The following is a 24,260-nucleotide window of genomic DNA, read 5'->3' as shown; positions in this document are numbered from 1 at the left end:
TGGCTTATAAAGGGATGGTGACAGGCATTCATGGATCAGTTACTAGGAGGGGCTTGTGGTGTCAAGTGATCTGCAAATCAAAATGTGAAGGCAGATGGTGTTTTTTTAAGCAACTTATGTTATGTCATCATGACTAAATAGCGTCTAGATACAACAAACTTTAGGCAACATCAATAATTTTGCAGCAAAATCAATTGCACCAAATCCCGAGCAGTAATATATTTCTCTCCCCCTTGGTGGGAGTGGAGATGACCCCATCTATAAGGATATACAGTACATACACACACAGCACAAGGCCGTGTTCACTCTACGAGACGTTTCTGCTGCAGTTCCTCTGAGCTCCACAAGATGGGGATCTCACATCTACCCAGACAGGAAGTCTCTATGGAAGACAGGAAGTGATGTCAGGTACAGGCAGGAAGGCTCTATGGAAAAAAAAGGACAGGAGTGACGTCAGGCACAGAGAGAAAGTAGAGAAGAGAGAGGAGACGTTGCTGGAACCTGCAGCAGAGGAGGTAATGAGATTTTATTTTAATGAAGTTCAATTTGGCTGGGAACAGCGATTTTTTTTTAATAGTTTAACCCCTTCCCGCTCATGCTGTAGCCAAAAGACGGCTCTCCAGTTCCGTGGACAACCTTCCAGAACCGCACCTCCCATGAACCCCCTGGCGTGCGATTTGGGCGTGTTCTGTGACCATTGTCACAGACCATTGTGTCCTTTTAGATCGTAGAATAGAATGGCTGTAAGGAAAGAGCCTTGAAGAACCATTATGAAAGAGGAGAAGAGGAGGTAGAGTTGTAGGGGTGCTTAGATAGGTAGGAGGAGAACCAAGAAGCCTTCAAGGCCATGGGAGTGGAGATTTTTGAGGAGGAGCAGGTGATCAACTATATCAACCAAGCAGAAAGGTATATTAATATGAGTATAGAGTAGTGACCATAGGTTTTGACACTTAGGTTAGTAATGAGTTTAATTAGGGGAGTTTCTGTGGAGTGTGGATGAAAATAAACTGTAAGGGGGTTCGTCTGTACACGGAATAGAGAAGAGTAAAGGTGTTGAAGGTTTGTATCGGTAAATGTTTGCTGGTTAGAGGGATAGGAGGTCAAAGACAGGGCAACTTTCTTTGCCGGCAGATCATAAACTAAGCAAAAGTAAAAAGCTAAAAACAAAACAGACTTTACATAGAAAAGGTCTACATAGAAAAGGCCCCCAGACCCAAAAACATAGAAAACAAAAAAATGAATGTAGCTCTGTGTGTAATCCCACTGGGGATTGTTCTTCCATGATATAAACCCTCATATTATCCCACATACATCCCCATCCTAATATTGTATAACCAGTACAGTCCAGATCATTCTCTGTTATCACTTATTGGTCTACAGGAAACCTGTATAGATAACACGACCAATGATGATGGAGGAGGACCGGAGTCACATGACTGAGAAGATACTAAACCTCACCCTGGAGATCATCTACCTGCTGACAGGAGAGGTGAGGAGGATTCTGGGAGGTCACATGACATCACTCTTATCTCTATTAATAAAACACAGACCTGACCGGAGAGGTGAGGAGGATTCTGGGAGGTCACATGACACCACTCTTATCTCTATTAATAAAACCCAGACCTGACCGGAGAGGTGAGGAGGATTCTGGGAGGTCACATGACATCACTCTTATCTCTATTAATAAAACCCAGACCTGACCGGAGAGGTGAGGAGGATTCTGGGAGGTCACATGACATCACTCTTATCTCTATTAATAAAACACAGACCTGACCGGAGAGGTGAGGAGGATTCTGGGAGGTCACATGACATCACTCTTATCTCTATTAATAAAACACAGACTGGAGGTGAGGTGAGGAGGATTCTGGGATTCTAACATGATATTCCTATTGGTTCTCCAATACAGAGATTTCCTCTTGTGAAGTCCGGTGATCATATGACCATCACAGTGCCTCCATGTGACTCCCTAAAACCTGAGAGACACAACATGGAGAAGATTCTAGAAGTCACCAAGAAGATGATGGAGCTGCTGACAGGAGAGGTGAGGAGGATTCTGGGAATTCTGGGACATTATCCAGTAACAGACAAGGGATGTGTCTGGATGGTGACTGTATCATTGTGTGTGTCAGGTTCCTATAAGGTGTCAGGATGTCACTGTCTATTTCTCCATGGAGGAGTGGGAGTATTTAGAAGGACACAAGGATCTCTACAAGGAGGTCATGATGGACAATCAGCCGCCCCTCACATCACCGGGTAAGAGGAGACTTTATTGTAAAGGAGAGAGCAGTACGGAGGCTCCACCTAGATCCCCCATCATCTGATAAACACATAGAAACAATGTATTCAGTCAGTGTGTGTGTTTCCTACAGATGGATCCAGTAATGGGAACCCACCAGAGAGATGTCCCCGTCCTCTGTATTCCCGGGATTCCACACAGGAAGATCACAACTACACAAAACATGATCAGGTAGATAAGGAACAATTATTGGTAGTTATGATTTATACACAAACATTTTTGTTATAATAAATGTTTTATTGTATATTTAGAGTGAAATCCTCAGAGATTGTATTATTGTTGTTAAAGAAGAGTATAAGAAAGAGGATGAGGAGTATGGTGTAATGAAGGAACTTTCTAAAGGACGCAAGGATCTCTACAAAGACAATATTGTGGAGCCACCTAGTAAGAGAAACCTACCAGAAAGATGTCCCCCTCCTCTGTATTCTCGGGACTCCACACAGGAAGGTCACACCATCCCTCACCATCATCAGGTAGGTGGAGTTGAGGGTCGGGAACATAAAGTGATTGAACACTCTGACATGTGGAGATGATGTGTGGACTCTACAAGATGATATTTTCTATGTGATCTCACATCATAAATACTTCTATGTTACAGATGTTATTTTCTGCCATTCTGTTGGTTTAGGGTGAAGATCTGATGAACATAAAAATTGAAGGTGAAGTAGAAGAGATGTATGTGAGGGATGATCAGCAATATACAGAGGAGGCTGGAATGACGAGGACATTCATAGAGGAGGACACTCCTACAGAGATCAGCACAGGTGAGCTATTATAAACCAGTATTGGACATCCACAGAGAACATCTGCTCACTCATATCTACCTGATCCAGATGGAATCTTGATGGAAGTGAACTAACCCTCTCATATCTATTGATGATGTTTTTATATTTTTCCAGGACACGCCATGGAGAAACCCTCAAAGGATCTTCTCACTTTATCTCCAGGTTGTAAAATGGAAGATGAGGACATCACAGGAGATTGTGGAGGAGAAAAGACAATGATCTCCACTATGGATGGTGGACTTCACAGTGTGGATAGACCATGGAATCCCTCTGACTCTGAGCAACCTCGTACTGTGAGGGATGGTGCCGGGATTCAGAGGAAGAAGAAATATTCCTGTCCTGGATGTGGGGAAAGCTTTAGCTCTGATCAAATTTTCTCTGTTCATCAGAGATCTCACACGGGGGAGGAGCTTTATTCCTGTTCTGAGTGCGGAAAATGTTTTCCTCACAAATCAAAACTTGTCACACATTACAGATCTCACACAGGAGAGAAGCCGTATTCTTGTCCCGAGTGCGGTAAATGTTTTTCTCGGAAGTCCTGTCTTTCCAGACATAAGACATTGCATACAGGTGAGAAGTTGTATCCCTGTACTGAGTGCGGAAAATGTTTTACACAGAGCACCAATCTCTCAAGACATCAGAGATTGCACATGGGCGAGAAGCCTTTTGCCTGCCTCGAGTGCGGGAAGTGTTTTTCACGGAAATTAGATCTTATCGTACACCACAGATCTCACACAGGAGAGAGGCCGTATTCCTGCCCTGAGTGCGGGAAATGTTTTTCAGATAAGGCCGGTCTCACCAAACATCAGAGATGTCACACGGGCGAGAAGCCGTATTCCTGTTCCGAGTGCGGGAAATGTTTTTCACGAAAGTCCATTCTTATTGTACATCAGATTTGTCACACACGGGAAAGGCTGTTTACCTGCTCTATATGCGGTAAATGTTATCTACGGAAATCAGAACTGGTCAAACATCAGAGGTCTCACACGGGGGAGAAGCCGTATTCCTGCCCTGAGTGCGGGAAATGTTTTTCACAGAAGTCTTATCTCACCAAACATCAGAGAATCCACAAGACCCTCGAAGGTGTATTAGTGTCCTGAGTGCGGGAAATGTCTTCTATATGGATCATATTTTGCCGTACATCGGAGATCTCACACTGGGAAGAAGTACACCTTGATATACACCTCAGAAAACACGTGGCTGAGCGCTCCTCTGATCTTTATCATGGAAGGAATTCTTCATAGAGAAATCTGAGCTCACAAAAGGCTGTCTAGTTCAGAAGGGGTTTTGTTTGGTTTACTTTGCTAGGAAAGAAACAAGGGAATGTGACACTGCTGGCTGAGACCCCCCTGTAGTGTACAGCCCTGGCCAAAAGTTTTGAGAATGACCCAAATAATCATTTTCACAAAGTCCGCCGCCTCAGTTTTTTATGATGGCAATTTGCATATACTCCAGAATGTTATGAAGAGCGATCAGATCAATTAGAATTAATTGCAAAGTCCCTCTTTGCCATAAAAATTTACCTAATCCCACAAAAAACATTTCAACTGCATTTGTGAAGAAGGCTTCGGGGGGTGCCCAAGAAAGTCCAGCAAGCGCCAGGACCGTCTCCTACAGATGATTCAGCTGCGGGATCGGGGCACCGCCAGTGCAGAGCTTTCTCAGGAATGGCAGCAGGTACAGCGAGGAGAAGACTTTTGGAGGATAGCCTGGTGTCAAGAAGGGCGGCAGCAAAGAAGCCACTTTTCTCCAGGAGAAACATCAGGGACAGAACGATATTCTTCAAAAGGTACAGGGATTGGTTGCTGGGGACTGGGGTAAGGTCACTTTCTCTGATGAACACCCTTTCCGATTGTTTGGGGACTCTGGAAAAAAAACCTTGTCCTGAGAAGAAAATGTGAGTGCTACCATCAGTCCTGTGTCATGCCAACAGTAAAACATCCTGAAACCGTTCATGTGTGGGGTTGCTTCTCAGCCAAGGGAGTGGGCTCACTCACAATTTTGCCTAAGAACACAGCCATGAATAAAGAATGGTACACAAAGATCCTCCAAGAACAACTTCTCCTAACCATCCAAGTTTGGTCAGGAACAATGCCTCACAATTTTGCCTAAGAACACACCCATGAATAAAGAATGATACAAAAACATTCTCTGAGTACAACTTCTCCCAACCATCCAAGAACAGTTTGGTGAGGAACAATGCCTCACAATTTTGCCTAAGAACACACCCATGAATAAAGAATGATACAAAAACATTCTCTGAGTACAACTTCTCCCAACCATCCAAGAACAGTTTGGTGAGGAACAATGCCTCGCAATTTTGCCTAAGAACACAGCCATGAATAAAGAATGGTACAAAAACATCCTCCAAGAACAACTTCTCCCAACCATCCCCATATAGTTTGGTGAGAAACAATGCCTCACAAGTTTGCCTAAGAACACATCCATGAATAAAGAATGATACAAAAACATTCTCTGAGTACAACTTCTCCCAACCATCCAAGAACACTTTGGTGAGGAACAATACCTCACAATTTTGCCTAAGAACACAACCATGAATAAAGAATAGTACAAAAACATCCTCCAAGAACAACTTCTCCCAACCATCCAAGAATAGTTTGGTGAGGAACAATGCCTCACAATTTTGCCTAAGAACACATCCATGAATAAAGAATGGTACAAAAACATCCTCCAAGAACAACTTCTCCTAACCATCCAATAATAGTTTGGTGAGGAACAATGCATCACAATTTTGCCTAAGAACACATCCATGAATAAAGAATGGTACAAAAACATCCTCCGAGGACAACCTCTCCCAACCATCCAAGAACGGTTTGGTGAGGAACAATGCCTTTTCCAGCATGATGGAGCACCTTGCCATAAGACAAAAGTGATAACTAAGTGGCTTGGGTAACAAAACATGGAAATTTTGGGTCCATGGCCAGGAATCCCCCCAGATCTTAATCCCATTGAGAATTTGTGGTCAATCCTCAAGAGGCGGGTGAACAAAATAAAACCCCACAAATTCTGACAAACTCTGACAAGCATTGATTATGGAAGAATGGGAGGCCATCAGCCAGGAGGTGGCCCAGAAGTTGATGGACAGCATGCAGGGAGGGAATTGCAGAGGTCCTAAAAAAGAAGAGTCAACACAGCAAATATTGACTCTTTGCATAAACTTCATGTGATCGTCAATAAAAGCCTTTGACACTTATGAAATGCTTTTAATTATACTTCAGACTACCATAGCAACAAAAAGATCCAAAAACACTGAAGAAGCAGACTTTGTGAAAATTAATATTTGTGTCATTCTCAAAACTTTTGGCCACGGCTGTAGTCTGATCTCCCCTGTTCTTCAGTAGAGGCTTCGAAGGAAAAAAACTGTGGTGAGAAAGAAGCTAAATATTGCTTTTGGATGAAGAGCAGAGGAGGTCAGTCTACATGAGAGGACTGACAATTTCAGTGCAATAGTTGTCTTATAAGGTGCAATTGCTCAAAGGGTGCCACCTGCTGGTTAAAAGTGGTTAATATGACTTTTTTATGTAATATTTGATATTTAGCTTTTAAAAATGTAGGTATATTAAAAACAATTATGAATTATTTATTCTTTGTAAGTTGATTGACAAAAAGTGTGCCTCATCATCTACCTTCTGAGAGGTGAGGAGGATTCTGGGAGGTCACATAACATCGCTCTTATCTCTATTAATAAAACACAGACCTGACCGGAGAGGTGAGGAGGATTCTGGGAGGTCACATGACATCACTCTTATCTCTACTAATAAAACACAGACCTGACCGGAGAGGTGAGGAGGATTCTGGGAGGTCACATGACATCACTCTTATCTCTATTAATAAAACACAGACCTGACCGGAGAGGTGAGGAGGATTCTGGGAGGTCACATGACATCACTCTTATCTCTATTAATAAAACACAGACCTGACCGGAGAGGTGAGGAGGATTCTGGGAGGTCACATAACATATTTCTTTTATCTCTATTAATAAAACAGACCTGACCGGAGAGGTGAGGGGGATTCTGGGAGGTCACATGACATCACTCTTATCTCTATTAATAAAACACAGACCTGACCGGAGAGGTGAGGAGGATTCTGGGAGGTCACATGACATCACTCTTATCTCTATTAATAAAACACAGACCTGATCGGAGAGGTGAGGAGGATTCTGGGAGGTCACATGACATCACTCTTATCTCTATTAATAAAACACAGACCTGACCGGAGAGGTGAGGAGGATTCTGGGAGGTCACATGACATCACTCTTATCTCCATTAATAAAACACAGACCTGACCGGAGAGGTGAGGAGGATTCTGGGAGGTCACATGACATCACTCTTATCTCTATTAATAAAACACAGACCTGCCTGGAGAGGTGAGGAGGATTCTGGGAGGTCACATGACATCACTCTTATCTCTATTAATAAAAAAGGAGGGACAGAGATCCAGAGCCTGTGGTTTGGAGTGGTGTGGAGAAAGGGAACCCTCGGGCCCGAGCACAGAGGCCTAGTGCCCGTAAGATAGAAAGACGGAGAAGAGCACCCGTGAGGACTAAAAGAATGTCGCTTATCCCTGCCGAGATGTAAAAGTTATTAGTACTGCTGGAGTATGCCACTGATGGACTCTGTACTACACATGGAAACTTCCTTTGCAGGTATGCCAGGGCAGCCCATAGCCTGAGTTAGAATTAGGAAGGTAGGGAAGAATAATGTCCCCGCATGTTGGACTTTGTTATGTTTTTGCACTTTTCCAGGGTAAAGTTTTGAAACCTTGTTCCCGCCTGGTCTGAAGTTACTGGAAGGGGTGTAATGCAAGTAACCGGCACCATTTCATAGTTCAGGTCACTAAGGTACTTTGGGGTACGAAGACATCAGGACAAGAGTAATACAGTGTGAGGACACAAGGGTTACCAAGGGTAACGGAAGCTACTAGTAGCCGCCTGTCGATAAGCCTGAGATTGGTGGGAAAGCCTCTTGCAGGAGGGGAGGTTCTTGTTGTTTAAGCAGTCTGTCTCCCACAGCTACGGGAGCAGACTTCTACCACCGAGGTCTCCAGCCTGTGCTCACTTATGGAGGAATTAAGTGAAGTGTAGTCCACGCTATGTGTACGGCAGGAGCCAATACCGTTACTGGTAGTGAGGTAACGGTGATACGCTAGACAGGTGGATATGCACAAGGCTCAGCGTGCAAGTTACAGAGAGGGTGTACATCGTCACCGGGACCTGAGAGTTAACTGGAGAACGCAGTGCGCGTTCATCTCTAAAAGGAGAGGTCTGCCTTAAGGTTGAGTATTCCCCCCACCGTGGCCTCAGCCTTGTCCCAGTGCATTGATGAAAATGGCACAGAAATAAAGGTACCCCATATGTAAAGCAAAGTGATCCTGTTATAGGTGCCTACCGTAGCCCAGAAGAACCCACAACCCGGGGAAGGCCTCTCATGTGACCCATGCTTGACGCTCAACGAGGAGAGAAGCATGGAGGACATGATGACCACTACAGCACACTACTAACCCCCCCTTACAAGATGAAGGTTTTTGCTGGTATCTATCCATGTGTATTGAGGTTTGTTGGTTGCTGAATTTTTAACCTGGATCGCTATATATAAACCCCCCGCTATTCTAATGAAACTATACAGTGCCTTGAAAAAGTATTCATACCCCTTGACATTTTCCACATTTTGTCATATTACAACCCAAAACGTAACTGTATTTTATCAGGATTTTATGTGATAGACCAACACAAAGTGACACATAATTGTGTAGTTGAAGGAAAATGATAAATGGTTTTCCAAATTTTTTACAAATAAATATGTGAAAAGTGTGGGGGGGGGGCATTTGTATGGCGCCCCCCTGAGTCAATACCACCTTTCTCTGCAATTACAGCAGCAAGTCTTTTTGGGGATGTCTCTACCAGTTTTGCACATCTAGAGGGACATTTTTGCCCATTCTTCTTTGCAAAATATCTCCAAGCTCTGTCAGATTGGATGGAGAGCGTCTGTGAACAGCAATTTTCAAGTCTTGCCACAGATTCTCAATGGGCTTTAGGTCTGGACTGTGACTGGGCCATTCTAACACATGAATATGCTTTGATCTAAACCAGAGATATGCAATTAGCGGACCTCCAGCTGTTGCAAACTACAAGTCCCATCATACCTCTGCCTGTGGGTGTCATGCTTGTGGCTGTCAGAGTCTTGCTATGCCTCATGGGACTTGTAGTTCTGCTACAGCTGGAGGTCCGCTAGTTGCATATCCATGATCTAAACCAGGGATCCTCAAACTACGGCCCTCCAGCTGTTTCAGAACTACACATCCCATGAGGCATTGTAAAACTCTGACATTCACAGACATGACTAGGCATGATGGGAATTGTAGTTCCTGAACACCTGGAGGGCCGCAGTTTGAAGAACCCTGATCTAAACCATTCCATTGTAGCTCTGGCTGTATGTTTCGGGTCCTTGTCCTGCTGGAAGGTGAACCTCCGCCCCAGTCTCAAGTCTTTTGCAGACTCTAACAGGTTTTCTTCTAAGATTGTCCTGTATTTGTCTCCATCCATCTTCCCATCAACTCTGACCAGCTTCCCTGTCCCTGCTGAAGAAAAGCATCCCCACAACATGATGCTGCTACCACCATGTTTCACGGTGGGGATGGTGTGTTCAGGGTGATGTGCAGTGTTAGTTTTCTGCCACACATAGGGTTTTGCTTTTAGGCCAAAAAGATCAATTTTGGTCTCATCTGACCAGAGCACCTTCTTCCACATGTTTGTTGTGTCCTCCACATGGCTTCTCACAAACTACAAACAGGACTTCTTATGACTTTCTTTCACCAATGTCTTTCTTCTTGTCACTCCTCCATAAAGGGCAGATTTGTGGAGTTAACAACTAATAGTTGTCCTGTGGACAGATTCTCCCACCTGAGCTGTGGATCTCTGCAGCTCCTCCAGAGTTACCATGGACCTCTTGGCTGCTTATCTGATAAATGCTCTCCTTGCCCGGCCTGTCAGTTTAGGTGGACGGCCATGTCTTGGTAGGTTTGCAGTTGTGCCATACTCTTTCCATTTTTGGATGATGGATTGAACAGTGCTTCGTGATTTTTTTTATGACCTAACCCTGCTTTAAATTTCTCCACAACTTTATCCCTGAGCTGTCTGGTGTGTCCCTTGGCTTTCATGATGCTGTTTGTTTACTAAGGTTCTCTAACAAATCTCTGAGGGCTTCACAGAACAGCTGTATTTATACTGATACAGGTATATACTGTCACAGAATTAAGTCAGCTATTCTGTGAAAAAGCTTCTCGGCCTTATGGCTAAGATCAAGTGTAGTATCTGTTCTTATAAGATACCAAGAGGTGGCGCTGTGCTATTGTCCCTGACCTGTGGTGGTAGGTTAGGCGTGGCGGTGGCTATGCAAATCCACTTGGTGTAATGATAACCTGGACGGTTAGTATCGGGGAGAGCCGAAACCAGACTGTTCGACGAACTGAGGGCCATTAATAGGTCTCCCCTAGAGAAAGCCGGAAGGGTTACCTCCTGATGGGGATGGAGAGGCACTGGGTCTGGCCGAAAGCCGGGTCCCGAAAGACAACCTTGGTGTATGTGCCCCTCCAGGGGTGGCAGTGGCAGTCCAGGGGTGCCGTAACTCTCACTGTGTTGGTGTCCCACTTTGAGTTTTACCTGCACCTAGGTCACTGCACCACACACACTTTTTTCGCACCTGCCTCTTGGGCCGGGCCCTTTGGCCAGAACCAGAGGAATTTTTTTATTCTTGGCCTCAGGGCCGGCCATTCCATCATACAATGGCACTTAGCACTTTCTCCTCCTCCCTTTTCCCCGCCTTTATGTTGTTTGTTGTGTCTGTCACTTTATGTCTTTTTTTGTTGTTGTTGGGTTTGTACACGTTTCACGTTTGATTAGTAGGGTGTAGGTCCTCGGGCCTGCCCTGAACGTCCTTGGAAGGGGGTGGACATGGCCTTCTGGCTTGGTCCGCCCTCTCTCATGGGGTCTCTCTTCAGGGGGGCTCCACCTAGTACTTGGGGTGGTCTGTTTTCGGCAGACCTCCTAGAGAATGGGGTCCATCTGGTTTCGGCCAGATGGACCATGTGAAGTACCCCAGTCCCCGTCTGGAGCCTAACGCCCCGGAGGATCCGGGCAAAGGTCCCTTCTCTTCGGAGGAGGACCATGTGTACACCCTGTGCACTTTTTTGTGTCTCACTTTATGGTGTGCACTTTTTCTTTGCACCGGTTGGAAATTTTGGAGTGTGTTCACACACCACGGGCTTTGAAGAAAAAGAAAAGCTGTATTTATACTGAGAGTAAACACAGGTGGACTCTTTTTATTATTTTTTGGTTCCACTAGATTTTATCAGAGTAAAGGGGGCTGAATATAATGCCCCCCCACACATTTCACATATTTATTTGTAAAAAATGTTGAAAACCATTTATCATTTTCCTTCCACTTCACAATTATGTGACACTTTGTGTTGGTCTATCACATAAAATCCCAATAAAATACATTTACGTTTTTGGTTGTAACATGGCACTGTATATGGTCCTCATAGCTGAGAGATTGCCTTTGTCTAGATGGAGGAACTGTGGGGAGATCTTGTGCATTGACTCTGATTTACCGTTAGGTCTCTATAGCAGGGATCTCCAAACTCTCTAAAGAAAGGGCCAGTTAACCGTCCTTCAAACTTTAGTAGGGCCGGACTGTGGCCAGTGGGAGTAGAAAATGTCCTGGCGTCAGTGGGAGTAAACAATTCCCCATGATTGGTATCAGTGGGAGGAATATTGCCCCATCATTGGTGTCACTGAGAGGAATAGTGCCCCATCGTTGGTATCATTGGGAGCAAAAGTGTGCCACTACTAATATTAATGAGAGGAACAGTTCCCCCATCATTGGTGTCAGTGGTGGTAATATTGCCCCATCATATTAATAGGAGAAATAGTGTGCCACTATAATTTCCAATGGGAGGAATAGTGCCAAATCATTGGTGTCCGGGGAGGAATAGTGTCCCATCATTGATATCAATGGGAGGAATAGTGCCCCATCGTTGGTATCAATGGGAGGAATAGTGTCCCATCATTGATATCAATGGGAGGAATAGTGCCCCATCATTGGTGTCAATGGGAGGAATAGTGCCCCATCATTGGTGTCAATGGGAGGAATAGTGCCCCATCATTAGTATCAGTGGGAAGAATAGTGCCCCATCATTGGTGTCAGTCGGAGGAATAGTGCCCCATCGTTGGTGTCAATGGAAAGAATAGTGCCCCATCATTGGTATCAATGGAAGGAATTGGTATAAATAGGAGGAATAGTGTGCCACTATTATTTTCAATGGGAGGAATAGTGCCCCATCATTGGTATCAGTGGGAGGAATAGTGCCCCACCATTAGTATCAATGGGAGGAATAGTGCCCCATCATTGGTATCAATGGGAGGAATAGTGCCCCATCATTGGTATCAGTGGGAGGAATAGTGCCCCATCATTGGTATCAATGGAAGGAATAGTGCCCCACCATTAGTATCAATGGAATGAATAGTGCCCCATCATTGGTATCAATGGGAGGAATAGTGTGCCACTATTATTATCAATGGGAGGAATAGTGCCCCATCATTAGTGTCAGTGGGAGGAATAGTGCCCCATCATTGGTGTCAGTGGAAGGAATAGTGCCCCATCATTGGTATGAATGGGAGGAAATGTGCCCCATCATTGGTGTCAGTGGTAGTAATAGTTCCCCATCAATGGGAGGAATAGTGCCCCAATGTTAATATTAATGGTAGGAAATGTGCCCCATCATTGGTGTCAGTGGTAGTAATAGTTCCCCATCAATGGGAGGAATAGTGCCCCAATGTTAGTATCAATGGTAGGAATAGTGCCCCATCGCTGGTATCAATGGGAGGAATAATGCCACATCATTGGTATCAGTGGTAGTAATAGTGCCCCATCATTGGTACCAATGGAAAAAATAGTGCCCCATAGTTGGTGTCAGTGGAAGGAATAGTGTCCCATCATTGGTATCAATGGAAGGAATAGTGTGCCACTATTATTATCAATGGGGGGAATAGTGCCCCATCATTGGTATCAGTGGGAGGAATAGTGCCCCATCATTAGTATCAATGGGAGGAATAGAGCCCCATCATTGGTATCAATGGGAGGAATAGTGCCCCATCATTGGTATCAGTGGGAGGAATAGTGCCCCATCATTGGTATCAATGGAAGGAATAGTGCCCCACCATTAGTATCAATGGAATGAATAGTGCCCCATCATTGGTATCAATGGGAGGAATAGTGTGCCACTATTATTATCAATGGGAGGAATAGTGCCCCATCATTAGTGTCAGTGGGAGGAATAGTGCCCCATAATTGGTGTCAGTGGAAGGAATAGTGCCCCATCATTGGTATGAATGGGAGGAAAAGTGCCCCATCATTGGTGTCAGTGGTAGTAATAGTTCCCCATCAATGGGAGGAATAGTGCCCCAATGTTAGTATCAATAGGAGGAATAGTGCCCCATCGCTGGTATCAATGGGAGGAATAATGCCCCATCATTGGTATCAGTGGTAGTAATAGTGCCCCATCATTGGTACCAATGGAAAGAATAGTGCCCCATCATTGGTATCAATGGAAGGAATAGTGTGTCACTATTATTATCAATGGGAGGAATAGTGCCCCATCATTGGTATCAGTGAGAGGAATAGTGCCCCATCATTGGTATCAATGGGCGGAATAGTGCCCCATCATTGGTGTCAGTGGTAGTAATAGTGCCCCATCCTTGGTATCAATGGGAGGAATAGTTCCCCTTCATCGGTTACTGACAGAGGGGGGAATAATGCCCCAAGGGCTGCATAAAAGCAAGCAAAGGGCCACATCTGGCCCCAGGCCGCAGTTTGTAGATGACTGCTCTATAGGATGCATTCTTTCACAAATATACAAACATCAAAAAGTTATAAATACATAATACTGTATACAACTTTTATAGTATAGTCCAATCAATACATCTTCTGGAGCTCTCCAACACCCCTATCTCAGCCACTAACCTACAAATGGGAACAAAGCCTGGCTTTAAAGGGGAAAGGATGAACAATCACTGATTGGTTACCAGGGGGGTGTCTTCAGGGGTGTCAGAGGTCTTGCAAAGCAACATGGGAAGGTTTTCTTTTCTCAAGGTAGACAGTTCTTTTCCACGTTTGCCAAAAGCATCTCTGCGAGGCAAATAAGAGACTAATTACAACAAGCATTCGGCAAAAGCAACTGCCTCCATTCATCCCGATCAGTGATATATTTCTACCCCCCTTGGTGGGAGTGGAGTGGAGATGACCCCACCTATAAGGATATGCAGTACATACAAAAACAGAGCAAGGCTGATGTTTCATCAGATTTGGCGAGCCGTCGGAATTTGGAACGGAAGTGACGTTCCGTCGCCGCCATCTTGCTACACCCCGCACTCCTCCACAGTGAGGATACACCGAAAAGGGGGCAAGCGGACATCTTGTTACGCCAACCGCAGTTTTGCACTTTTCACTGTTATTTTAAACAGTAAACGGAGCATATATGGTGAAATACAGTATTTAGAAATCCATCGGACTGTTTACGTGTTGAATTATAAAAGCAGCGGCCTTCTGTCAGATTAGCAAACCTCTGAGGTCATCAGGTTTGCCGCTGCTTTTAAAATTCAACATCGAAACAGTCCATCAGATTTCTAAATACTGTATTTGACCTTATAAGCTCCGTTTACTATTAAAAATAACAGTGAAATTGTCAGGGCTGGGCTCAGCCCTTCCTGCTCTGAGCTGGCCGCTCAGCTGTCGGCTAATTGCCAGCTCCCATCTCTCTCCACAGTTACTCAGCTGTTGATGATTTCCTGCTCGTCAGTCCTGCCTACTTAAGCCGTCCAGTCCAGAGGATCTCTGCCTTCGCCTTGGTCAACATCACAGAGACTATTCTCCTGCGATCCTGTTCAAAACTTGCTTTGCTGACATCCCTTCTGGCTCCAGATCCTGCTTGCTGTTCCACTACATTGATCCCTGACTTCTGGCTCGGCTGACTATCCCTTCCGGTTACTGAACTTTGGCTATGTTTTGACTACGTTTGCTCTTTTTACTGTTATTATTAAACAAGTGTGATTTAACTGTACTTCTGTCTCGGCCTGATTTCATGGTTTCTGACAGAAATGCAAAACTTCGGTGGGTGTAACAAGATGTCCGCTTGCCCCCATCTCAGTGTATCCTCACTGCGGACGAGGGCGGGGTGTAGCAAGATGGTGGCGACGGAACATCACTTCCATTGTTTCGTCACATATGGCGACCCATCACATTTGGCTACCCGCTAGAGTGCGCATGCGTGATGCCGCCATATGAGTTCCAACACTTTTGTCACTTTTAGCACTTTTTTAAAAGTGTTTAAAAATTTTTTTTATAAAAGTGTTTTTGTCACTTTTAACACTTTTAAATGTAACATTTTAAAAGTGTTGGAACGCATATGGCGGCATCGCGCATGCGCACTCCAGCGGGTAGCCAAATGTGATGGGTCGCCATAAGTGACGAAACACCATTTATAATTCTGACGGGTCACCTAATCTGACAAAACCCTGTGTTTACACTACGAGACATTTCTCGAGGGGGGAGGGGGGGGCTGGGGTGCAGTTCCTCTGAGCTCCACAAGGTGGTGATCTCACCTACCATAGAGATAGAAAGACTCTATGGAAGATAAACAGGAAGTGATGTCAGGTACGGACAGGAAGTTCCGGGTGAGAGGTGAATCGGGAGGAAGTAGAGAGGAGACATCGCTGGAAGTGGCAGCAGAGGAGGTAATAAGATATTATTTTATTTTAACGCCCAGTAACTACCCCCACCCCATCATGTTCCGTCCTCTTCCTCCATAGTCACTGTGACGTCTTTTATCTTCGGCAGATGATGATACACACATATATAGTGTGGAAACCTAGATTAACCCCTTCGGGGGCAGAACATTCCCCCACTTACCGGGCCGGAACATTCTCTTCATTTTGGAGATTCAGTTTTCTCAACGAATGTATTTTACGATGTTTACTCTGGGATTGGGCGGTTTTATTTGGACATAAAGGGAATCCTCTTCAGTTTACTTTGCCGGGAGATTAAAAACAAAGCCAACAAATTTCAAAATGAAACAGACTTTACATAGAGAATGGGATTTCTGATTCAGCAAACAGTGGCGCACTTGGGCGGGTGAGGGGTGCCGACCGCACTTGTTACCGATAGTCTGGGGTGCTGGACGGCCACTCGCCCAACATTTTTCTTTTTTTATGTTGCTGTCAGACAGGCAGGAGCGGCACTGTAGAGCTCGTATTATAGGCGTTGCAGCACAACTTCTGTCTGACAGCTACGGTTGCCACCTCATCCCTTTAAACCCGAACACATATTAATTGCACAGGTTCTGAGGCTAATTTAACTGCTTGCCGCCCACTCCAAAGTCAAATGACGGCGGGGCGGTGCGGCTCTCGTTCTGGGTGGACGTCATATGGTGGCATCCCTGAACGGCCTCTCTCTCGCGTGCCCGCGGGCGGGGGGATGCGCGGCGATCGCGGCCGCACCGCGTTGCTAGGGCACGGCGCGACCCCGATCTCTGTAAAGAGCCGTGTCCGCGGCTGTTTGACCATGTGATTGGCTGTGTCCAATCACATGTAAAAACTGAGATGCAGGGAATCGGTGCTCCTCGCCTCACACTGACAGAGTGTGTGGCAAGGAGAGCCGATCAGCGGCATCTCCACGCAGCAGGACATCTAGGAATGTAATCAGGTTGATTACAATATAGCAATATAGTGTCACCAAACAGTGCCCACCAATGCCAGCAATCAGTGGCCACAAGTGCCATCAATCAGTGCCCATTAGTGATGCCAGTCAGTGCTGGCTATCAGTGCCACCTATCAGTGCTGCCCATTAAGGATGGGCTCGGGCGTGTTCACACACTCCAGGTGCAGTGCCCGATTGGAAGTTGGCACGGCGCTGCGCTAATCACAAGCAGTGAGACATTGTCCCGATCCCTGCAGCCGCACATCGGGAAAATGTCTCACTGCCTGTGATTAGCGCAGTGCTGACTTCCTGGCGGGCACTGCACGTGGAGTGTGTGAACACGCCCGAGCCCATCCTTACTGCCCATCTCTGCTGTCGATCAATACCCATCAGTGTCGCCCATCAGTACCGCCTATCCGTGCCGCCTATCAGTGCCCACCAGTGCCGCCTATTAGTGCCCATCAGTGCCTAACCTAACAGTGCCCGTCAGTACCGCCTATCAGTGCGCATAAGTGCGGCCTATTAGTGCCTCCTCATCAGTGCCACCTAATCAGTGCCCATAAGTGCCACCTTATCAATGCCCATCAGTTCAGCCTATCAGTGCCCACCAGTGCCGCCTTATCAGCGCACATCAGTGAAGGTGAAAAATTACTTAGTTACAAAATTTACTGACAGAAAAAAAGTAAAAAGTTTTTTCAAAATTTTTGGTCTTTTTTTTTTTTTGTTAAAAAAAAAAAAAAAAACAGCAGTGATTAAATACCACCAAAAGAAAGTTCTATTTGTGTGAAGAAAATGATAACAAAAATTGTTTGGGTACAGTGTTGTATGACCGCGCAATTGTCATTCAAAGTGCGACAGTGCTGAAAGCTGAAAATTGGCCTGGGCAGGAAGGGGGTGTAAGTGCCTGGTAGTCAAGAATGCAGATAAGGCACCAAGTGAGTTTTATTACCGCCTTAATCAGCCACAGAATTAATATGTGTTCGGTTTTAAAGGGATGAGGTGGCAACCCTACTGACAACGGCAGTTGTCCTTGGCTCCGGTCACGTGACACAGCCGAGGGGTGGACTTCCCTCACTCGGAACTGCCACTGATTGGAAATGAGATCTAAACTAAAAGGAAGTCTGCAATGGCTTTTGATTGGGGAGGAGTTTGTACTGAGAGGGTATAGGCTTAAAGGATGGGGGGGGGGGATGTACTGAGGGGATAGTCCAGGAGGGGGGACTGTACTGGGGGGGTTCTGTATGGAGGGATTGGACTGGGAGAGGAAGGTCTGTATTGGAGAGGGTCTGTACAGATGGGAGAGGAAGGTCTGTACTGGGGGGGGCTGTACTGAGGGGATAGGCTGGGAAGGGGGCTGTACTGGGGGGGTCTGTATGGAGGGGTTGGACTGGGAGGGGAAGGTTTGTACTGGGGAGGGTCTGTACTGAGGGGATAGGCCGGGGGGGTGCTGTACTGGGGGGGTTCTGTATGGAGGGATTGGACTGGGAGAGGAATGTTTGTACTGGGGAGGGTCTGTAGAGAGGGGATAGGCCGGGGGGGTGCTGTACTGGGGGGGTTTTGTATGGAGGGGTTGGACTGGGAGAGGAAGGTTTGTATGTACTGGGGAGGGTCTGTACAGAGGGGATAGGCCGGGGGGGGCGCTGTACTGGGGGGTTCTGTATGGAGGGGTTGGGCTGGGAGAGGAAGGTCTGTACTGGGGAGGGCCTGTACAGAGGGGATAGGCCAGGAGGGGGGGCTGTACTGGAGGGGTTCTGTATGGAGGGGTTGGACTGGGAGAGGAAGGTCTGTACTGGAGAGGGTCTGTACAGAGGGTTTAGGACAGGGGGGGCTGTACTGGAGGGGTTCTGTATGGAGGGGTTGGGCTGGGAGAGGAAGGTCTGTACTGGGGAGGGCCTGTACAGAGGGTTTAGGCCAGGGGAGGGGCTGTACTGGGGGGTTCTGTATGGAGGGGTTGGACTGGGAGAGGAAGGTCTGTACTGGAGAGGGTCTGTACAGACGGGAGAGAAAGGTCTGTACTGGGGGGGCTGTACTGAGGGGATAGGCTGGGAAGGGGGCTGTACTGGGGGGGGTCTGTATGGAGGGGTTGGACTGGGAGGGGAAGGTTTGTACTGGGGAGGGTCTGTACTGAGGGGATAGGCTGGGAAGGGGGCTGTACTGGGGGGGGTCTGTATGGAGGGCTTGGACTGGGAGAGGAAGGTCTGTACTGAGGAGATAGGCTGGGAGGGGGGACTGTACTGAGGGGGTTCTGTAGCGAAGGGTTAACTAGAAGGGGGATCTGTACTTTGGGGGTCTGGACTGGGGAGGGTCTGTACCGAGAGAGCCTGTACTGGGGAGGGTCTGTACTGAAGGAATCTGTACTAGGTAGGATCTGTACTGAGGGGATGGGCCAGAAAAGGGGACTCTACTGGGGGGGTTCTGTATGGAGGGCTTGGACTGGGAGAGGAAGGTCTGTACTGGGGAAGGTCTGTACTGAGGGGTTACGCTGGGAGGGGGATCTGTACTTTTGGGGCTTGGACTGGACTGGGGGGGTCTGTACTGAGGGAGTCTGCTCTGGGGGGGTCTGTGCTAAGGGATCAGGCAGGGAAGCATGTTTCCACTGAAGAGTTGTTATCACATACCCGGTTGGAGGCTAAATGGTGAGAGGGCTTCCCTTGCAGCTAAGCTCCAGGCACCCCTGAAGGCGAAAGGAGGAGGTGCTAGGCTCAAAGAAGCACGGGCCGCCTGCTGGAGAGGATGTCCCGACTGGAGCTTTGCTGGTCAAGAAATCCAGGTAGTCAGCAGAGGCACTGGATTAGATGAAGTAGGACTGGTGCAGCGACTGGAGGCAGGTGGCGCCTGTGGTAAGTAGCAGGTCACAGGTAGAGTAGAAGGCAAAAGCGTAGCCAGTTCCGACCCGAGGTTGGGGTACCAGGTGTGGACGTTAGGACAAAGCGTAGTCAGGAGGGTTGGCCAGGGTAATACACAGGAGAGCAGAAAATGCAAGTCCGTTAAGCAAGCCGGGGTCAAACCAGGAGGCAGGCAGAAGACAGGTCCAAGAGCAAGCTGAGTCGGTAACGGAGAATCCACAAACACAGGGTTCACAGGAGGAGGCCCACTGGAGAGATGAAGATCAACCTGCAATCTCTGGAGGCAGCGAACTCCCTTATAAAGGCCATTTGGGATCAATTTTGCTTGAGGTCTTCTAACACTAAACTGCTTCTGTGTGTAATCTCACTGGGGACCATTCTTACATGATAGAGACCCTCATATTACCCCCCATACACCCCATTATTATTGTACAGTCCAGATCATTCTCTGTTATCCATCTACAGGGAAACCCACATAGATCACATGACCACACCAATGAGGATGGAGGAGGACCAGAGTCACATGACTGAGAAGATACTAAACCTCACCCTGGAGATCATCTACCTGCTGACCGGAGAGGTGAGGAGGATTCTGGGAGGTCACATGACATCACTCTTATCTCTATTAATAAAACACAGACCTGACCGGAGAGGTGAGGAGGATTCTGGGAGGTCACATGACATCACTCTTATCTCTATTAATAAAACACAGACCTGACCGGAGAGGTGAGGAGGATTCTGGGAGGTCACATGACATCACTCTTATCTCTATTAATAAAACACAGACCTGACCGGAGAGGTGAGGAGGATTCTGGGAGGTCACATGACATCACTCTTATCTTTATTAATAAAACACAGACCTGACCGGAGAGGTGAGGAGGATTCTGGGAGGTCACATGACATCACTCTTATCTCTATTAATAAAACACAGACCTGACCGGAGAGGTGAGGAGGATTCTGGGAGGTCACATGACATCACTCTTATCTCTATTAATAAAACACAGACCTGACCGGAGAGGTGAGGAGGATTCTGGGAGGTCACATGACATCACTCTTATCTCTATTAATAAAACACAGACCTGACCGGAGAGGTGAGGAGGATTCTGGGAGGTCACATGACATCACTCTTATCTCTATTAATAAAACACAGACCTGACCGGAGAGGTGAGGAGGATTCTGGGAGGTCACATGACATCACTCTTATCTCTGGGAATAATATACAGACCTGACCGGAGAGGTGAGGAGGATTCTGGGATTCTAACATGATATTCCTATTGGTTCTCAAATACAGAGATTTCCTCTTCTGAAGTCGGGTGATCATATGACCATCACAGTGCCTCCATGTGACTCCCTAAAACCTGAGAGACACAACATGGAGAAGATTCTAGAAGTCACCAAGAAGATGATGGAGCTGCTGACAGGAGAGGTGAGGAGGATTCTGGGAATTCTGGGACATTATCCAGTAACAGACAAGGAATGTGTTTTGGTGGTGACTGTATCATATATGTCTACTTCTGTATGTAGGAGTATTTAGAAGAACATAATAATCTCTACAAGGACGTCATGGATGGATCCAGTAATGGGAGCCCACCACAGAGATGTCCCCGTCCTCTGTTTTACCGGGATTCCACACTGGAGGATCACACCATCCCTCACGATGATGAGGTAGATGAGGAACAATCACTGGTAGTTATAATTTATACACAGGTATGTTTGTTACAATAAATGTTTTATTACAAATTTAGAGTGGAAACCTCGGGGACTGTATTATTGTTAAAGAAGAGTATATAGAGGAGGACGAGGAGTATGGAGTAATGGAGGAGCTTTTCGATAGACACACTGATCTCTATAAGGATATGATGAAACCACCTAATACAAGAAACCCACCAGAGAGATGTCCCCGCCCTCTGTATTCCCGGGATTCCACGCAAGAAGATCACACCATCCCTCACCATCATCAGGTAGATGAGGAATAATCACTTTTAGTTATAATTTATACACAAGCTTGTTTCTTATAATAAATATTTTATTATATATTTAGAGTGGAAACCTCAGGGATTATAATATTGTTGTTAAAGAAGAGTATAAAGAGGAGGATGAGGAGTATGGTGTTATGAAGGAATTTTCTGAAGAACACGAGGATCTCTATGAGGATGTTATGATAGAGCCACCTAAAAAGAGAAACCCACCAGAGAGATGTCCCCGTCCTCTGTATTCCCGGGATTCCACTCAGGAAGATCACACCATCCCTCACCATCATCAGGTAGGTGGAGTTGAGGGTCGGGAACATAAAGTGATTGAACACTCTGACATGTGGAGACGATGTGTGGACTCTACAAGATGATATTTTCTATGTGATCTCACATCATAAATACTTCTATGTTACAGATGTTATTTTCTGCCATTCTCTTGGTTTAGGGTGAAGATCTGATGAACATGAAAGTTGAGGGTGAAGTAGAAGAGACGTATGTGAGGGATGATCAGCAATATACGGAGGAGGCTGGAATGATGAGGACATTCATAGAGGAGGACACTCCTACAGAGATCAGCACAGGTGAGCCATATGTGGGAAATCTGCTAACTCATATCTACCTGATCCAGATGGAATCTTGATGGAAGTCAACTAACCCTCTCATATTTATTGATGATGTTTTTATATTTTTCCAGGACGCGCCAGGAAGAAACCCTCAAAGGATCGTCTCACTTTATCTCCAGGTTGTAGAATAGAAGATGAGGACATCACAGGAGATTGTGGAGGAGAAAAGACAATGAGGTCCACTATGGATGGTGGACTTCACAGTGTGGATAGACCATGGAATCCCTCTGACTCTGAGCAACCTCGTACTGTGAGGGATGGTGCCGGAATTCAGAGAAAGAAGAAAGTTTCCTGTCCTGAATGTGGGGAAAGTTTTAACTCTAAACAAAGTCTTTCTGTACATCAGAGATCTCACATGGGGGAGGAGCTTCATTCCTGTTCTGAGTGCGGGAAATGTTTTCCACATGAATCAGAACTGGTCACACATTACAGGATTCATGTGGAGGAGAATCGCTATTCCTGCTCTGAGTGTGGAGACGTTTTTTCACAGAAGGCCCATCTTTCCAGACATCAGAGATTGCATACGGGCAAGAAGTTGTATTTCTGTTCTGAGTGCGGGAAATGTTTTTCACAGAAATCCAGTCTTTCCAAACACCAGAGATTGCACACGGGCGAGAAGCCATATGCCTGTGGTGAGTGCGGGAAATGTTACCCACAGAAATCAGACCTTCTCATACATCAGAGGTCCCACACGGGGGAGAAGCCTTACTCCTGTCCTGAGTGCGGTAAATGTTTTTCACAGAAATCCACTCTTTCCAAACATGTGATATTGCACACGGGCGAGAGGTTGTATTCCTGTTACGAGTGCGGGAAATGTTTTACACAGAAGGCCCATCTTTTCAGACATCAGAGATCGCACACGGGTGAGAAGCCCTTTCCCTGCCCTGAGTGCGGGAAATGTTTTTCGCAGAAGGCCCATCTTTCTAGGCATCAGAGGTCGCACACGGGCGAGAAGCCGTATTCCTGCTCCGAGTGCAGAAAATCTTTTTCCGAGAAGTCCTGTCTTTACAGACATCAGAGATCGCACGCTGAAACAAGCCATGTGCCTGACCCGAGTGCAGAAAATGTTACGCATTAAAATCAGACCTCGTTGCAGCTAAAGGATCTCACGCCGGGGAGAAGTCTTATTACAAACTCATTTGTTTTCCTGGAAATAACGCAGACGAGTAAAGATGCCATTTTCTTGCTTTGAGTGCGGGAAACTGTTTCCTATAGAAGTCTTGGCCTTCCAAGCCTCGGAGAACCCAAACAACCCTAAAGGTGTAGCTAACGTCTTCTGTAGGAGCCATATTTTGCTGTACATCAGAGAAGCTGAGAAGAAGCACAGTGTTAGGATCGTGTCTCAGGCTCGCACTCAGGCAACAGACCAGGCTCTACCAGAAGCGGCTCCCTCGGATCTCACCGGCTGCCACTCAGGTTCTTTCTCGGTGCTAGGACGCAGGTCAGCTCCACCTTTCCCATCTTCTATGCCCTTCTCGGCCAAAGTCCCATGCTGCTCTCTACCTAAACATCAGAAGCCCAAGGCTCTGGGCATGTGATACGTCTTCTAACCACACTGGCACTGCCCTCTATTTTCCTGACCCCTTAGTGATGAATCTATGTAGTCTTTCTTTATCATGTTACGATATCAGAATTTACTAATGGTATGGATTTTATCTTTTTTTTTTTAATAGGGAATGATCATTATGATGGATAATTCAATGCCCCCCCCCCCCCTCATTTATACAAAAGACCTTTTCCATGTTAGATGAAGAATCCATTTGACGAACATCTACAGAATCTCGTTTAGTAGTAGACATATTGGATTGTTCTCACACAACTATTCAATAAAGTTTTAACTTCCAAAGCAAGGAGTGTTTGTTCCTGTAGGGGTGAAGTCCACTGATCCCAGACACTCAAGACTTCAAAGTTCTGAGAGAGAAGGGGGGGGGGGTCACTGCTGGTTGGGTCCCTCCTAGGAGAGACAAG

General features: G+C 46.2%; 1 protein-coding gene and 2 pseudogenes across 1 annotated transcript in view; 2 read left to right on the top strand and 1 right to left on the bottom strand.

The window, feature by feature from the left end:
- LOC141106799 (uncharacterized) overlaps positions 1–24,260 on the bottom strand; it is a 262,881-nt pseudogene that overhangs the window by 91,431 nt on the left and 147,190 nt on the right.
- The window catches only part of LOC141104964 (uncharacterized), a 71,539-nt gene that overhangs the window by 21,609 nt on the left and 25,670 nt on the right, over positions 1–24,260 (top strand). Inside the window, exons 4-10 of the mRNA XM_073594773.1 lie at positions 2,370–2,467; positions 2,548–2,769; positions 2,925–3,060; positions 3,196–4,164; positions 6,798–6,811; positions 22,378–22,629; positions 22,660–23,334. Coding sequence (XP_073450874.1) covers positions 2,370–2,467; positions 2,548–2,769; positions 2,925–3,060; positions 3,196–4,164; positions 6,798–6,811; positions 22,378–22,629; positions 22,660–23,334 — 2,366 coding nt within the window. The remainder of the gene's footprint in view (positions 1–2,369; positions 2,468–2,547; positions 2,770–2,924; positions 3,061–3,195; positions 4,165–6,797; positions 6,812–22,377; positions 22,630–22,659; positions 23,335–24,260) is intronic.
- Positions 10,373–10,464, top strand: LOC141106954 (U2 spliceosomal RNA; annotated as a pseudogene).

This window comes from Aquarana catesbeiana, linkage group LG08, assembly GCF_042186555.1.
Source record: "Aquarana catesbeiana isolate 2022-GZ linkage group LG08, ASM4218655v1, whole genome shotgun sequence".
NCBI classification, from domain to species: Eukaryota; Metazoa; Chordata; class Amphibia; order Anura; family Ranidae; genus Aquarana; species Aquarana catesbeiana.
Note: the sequence above shows the minus strand (reverse complement) of the source record. Positions and strands in the feature narration are given on the sequence as shown.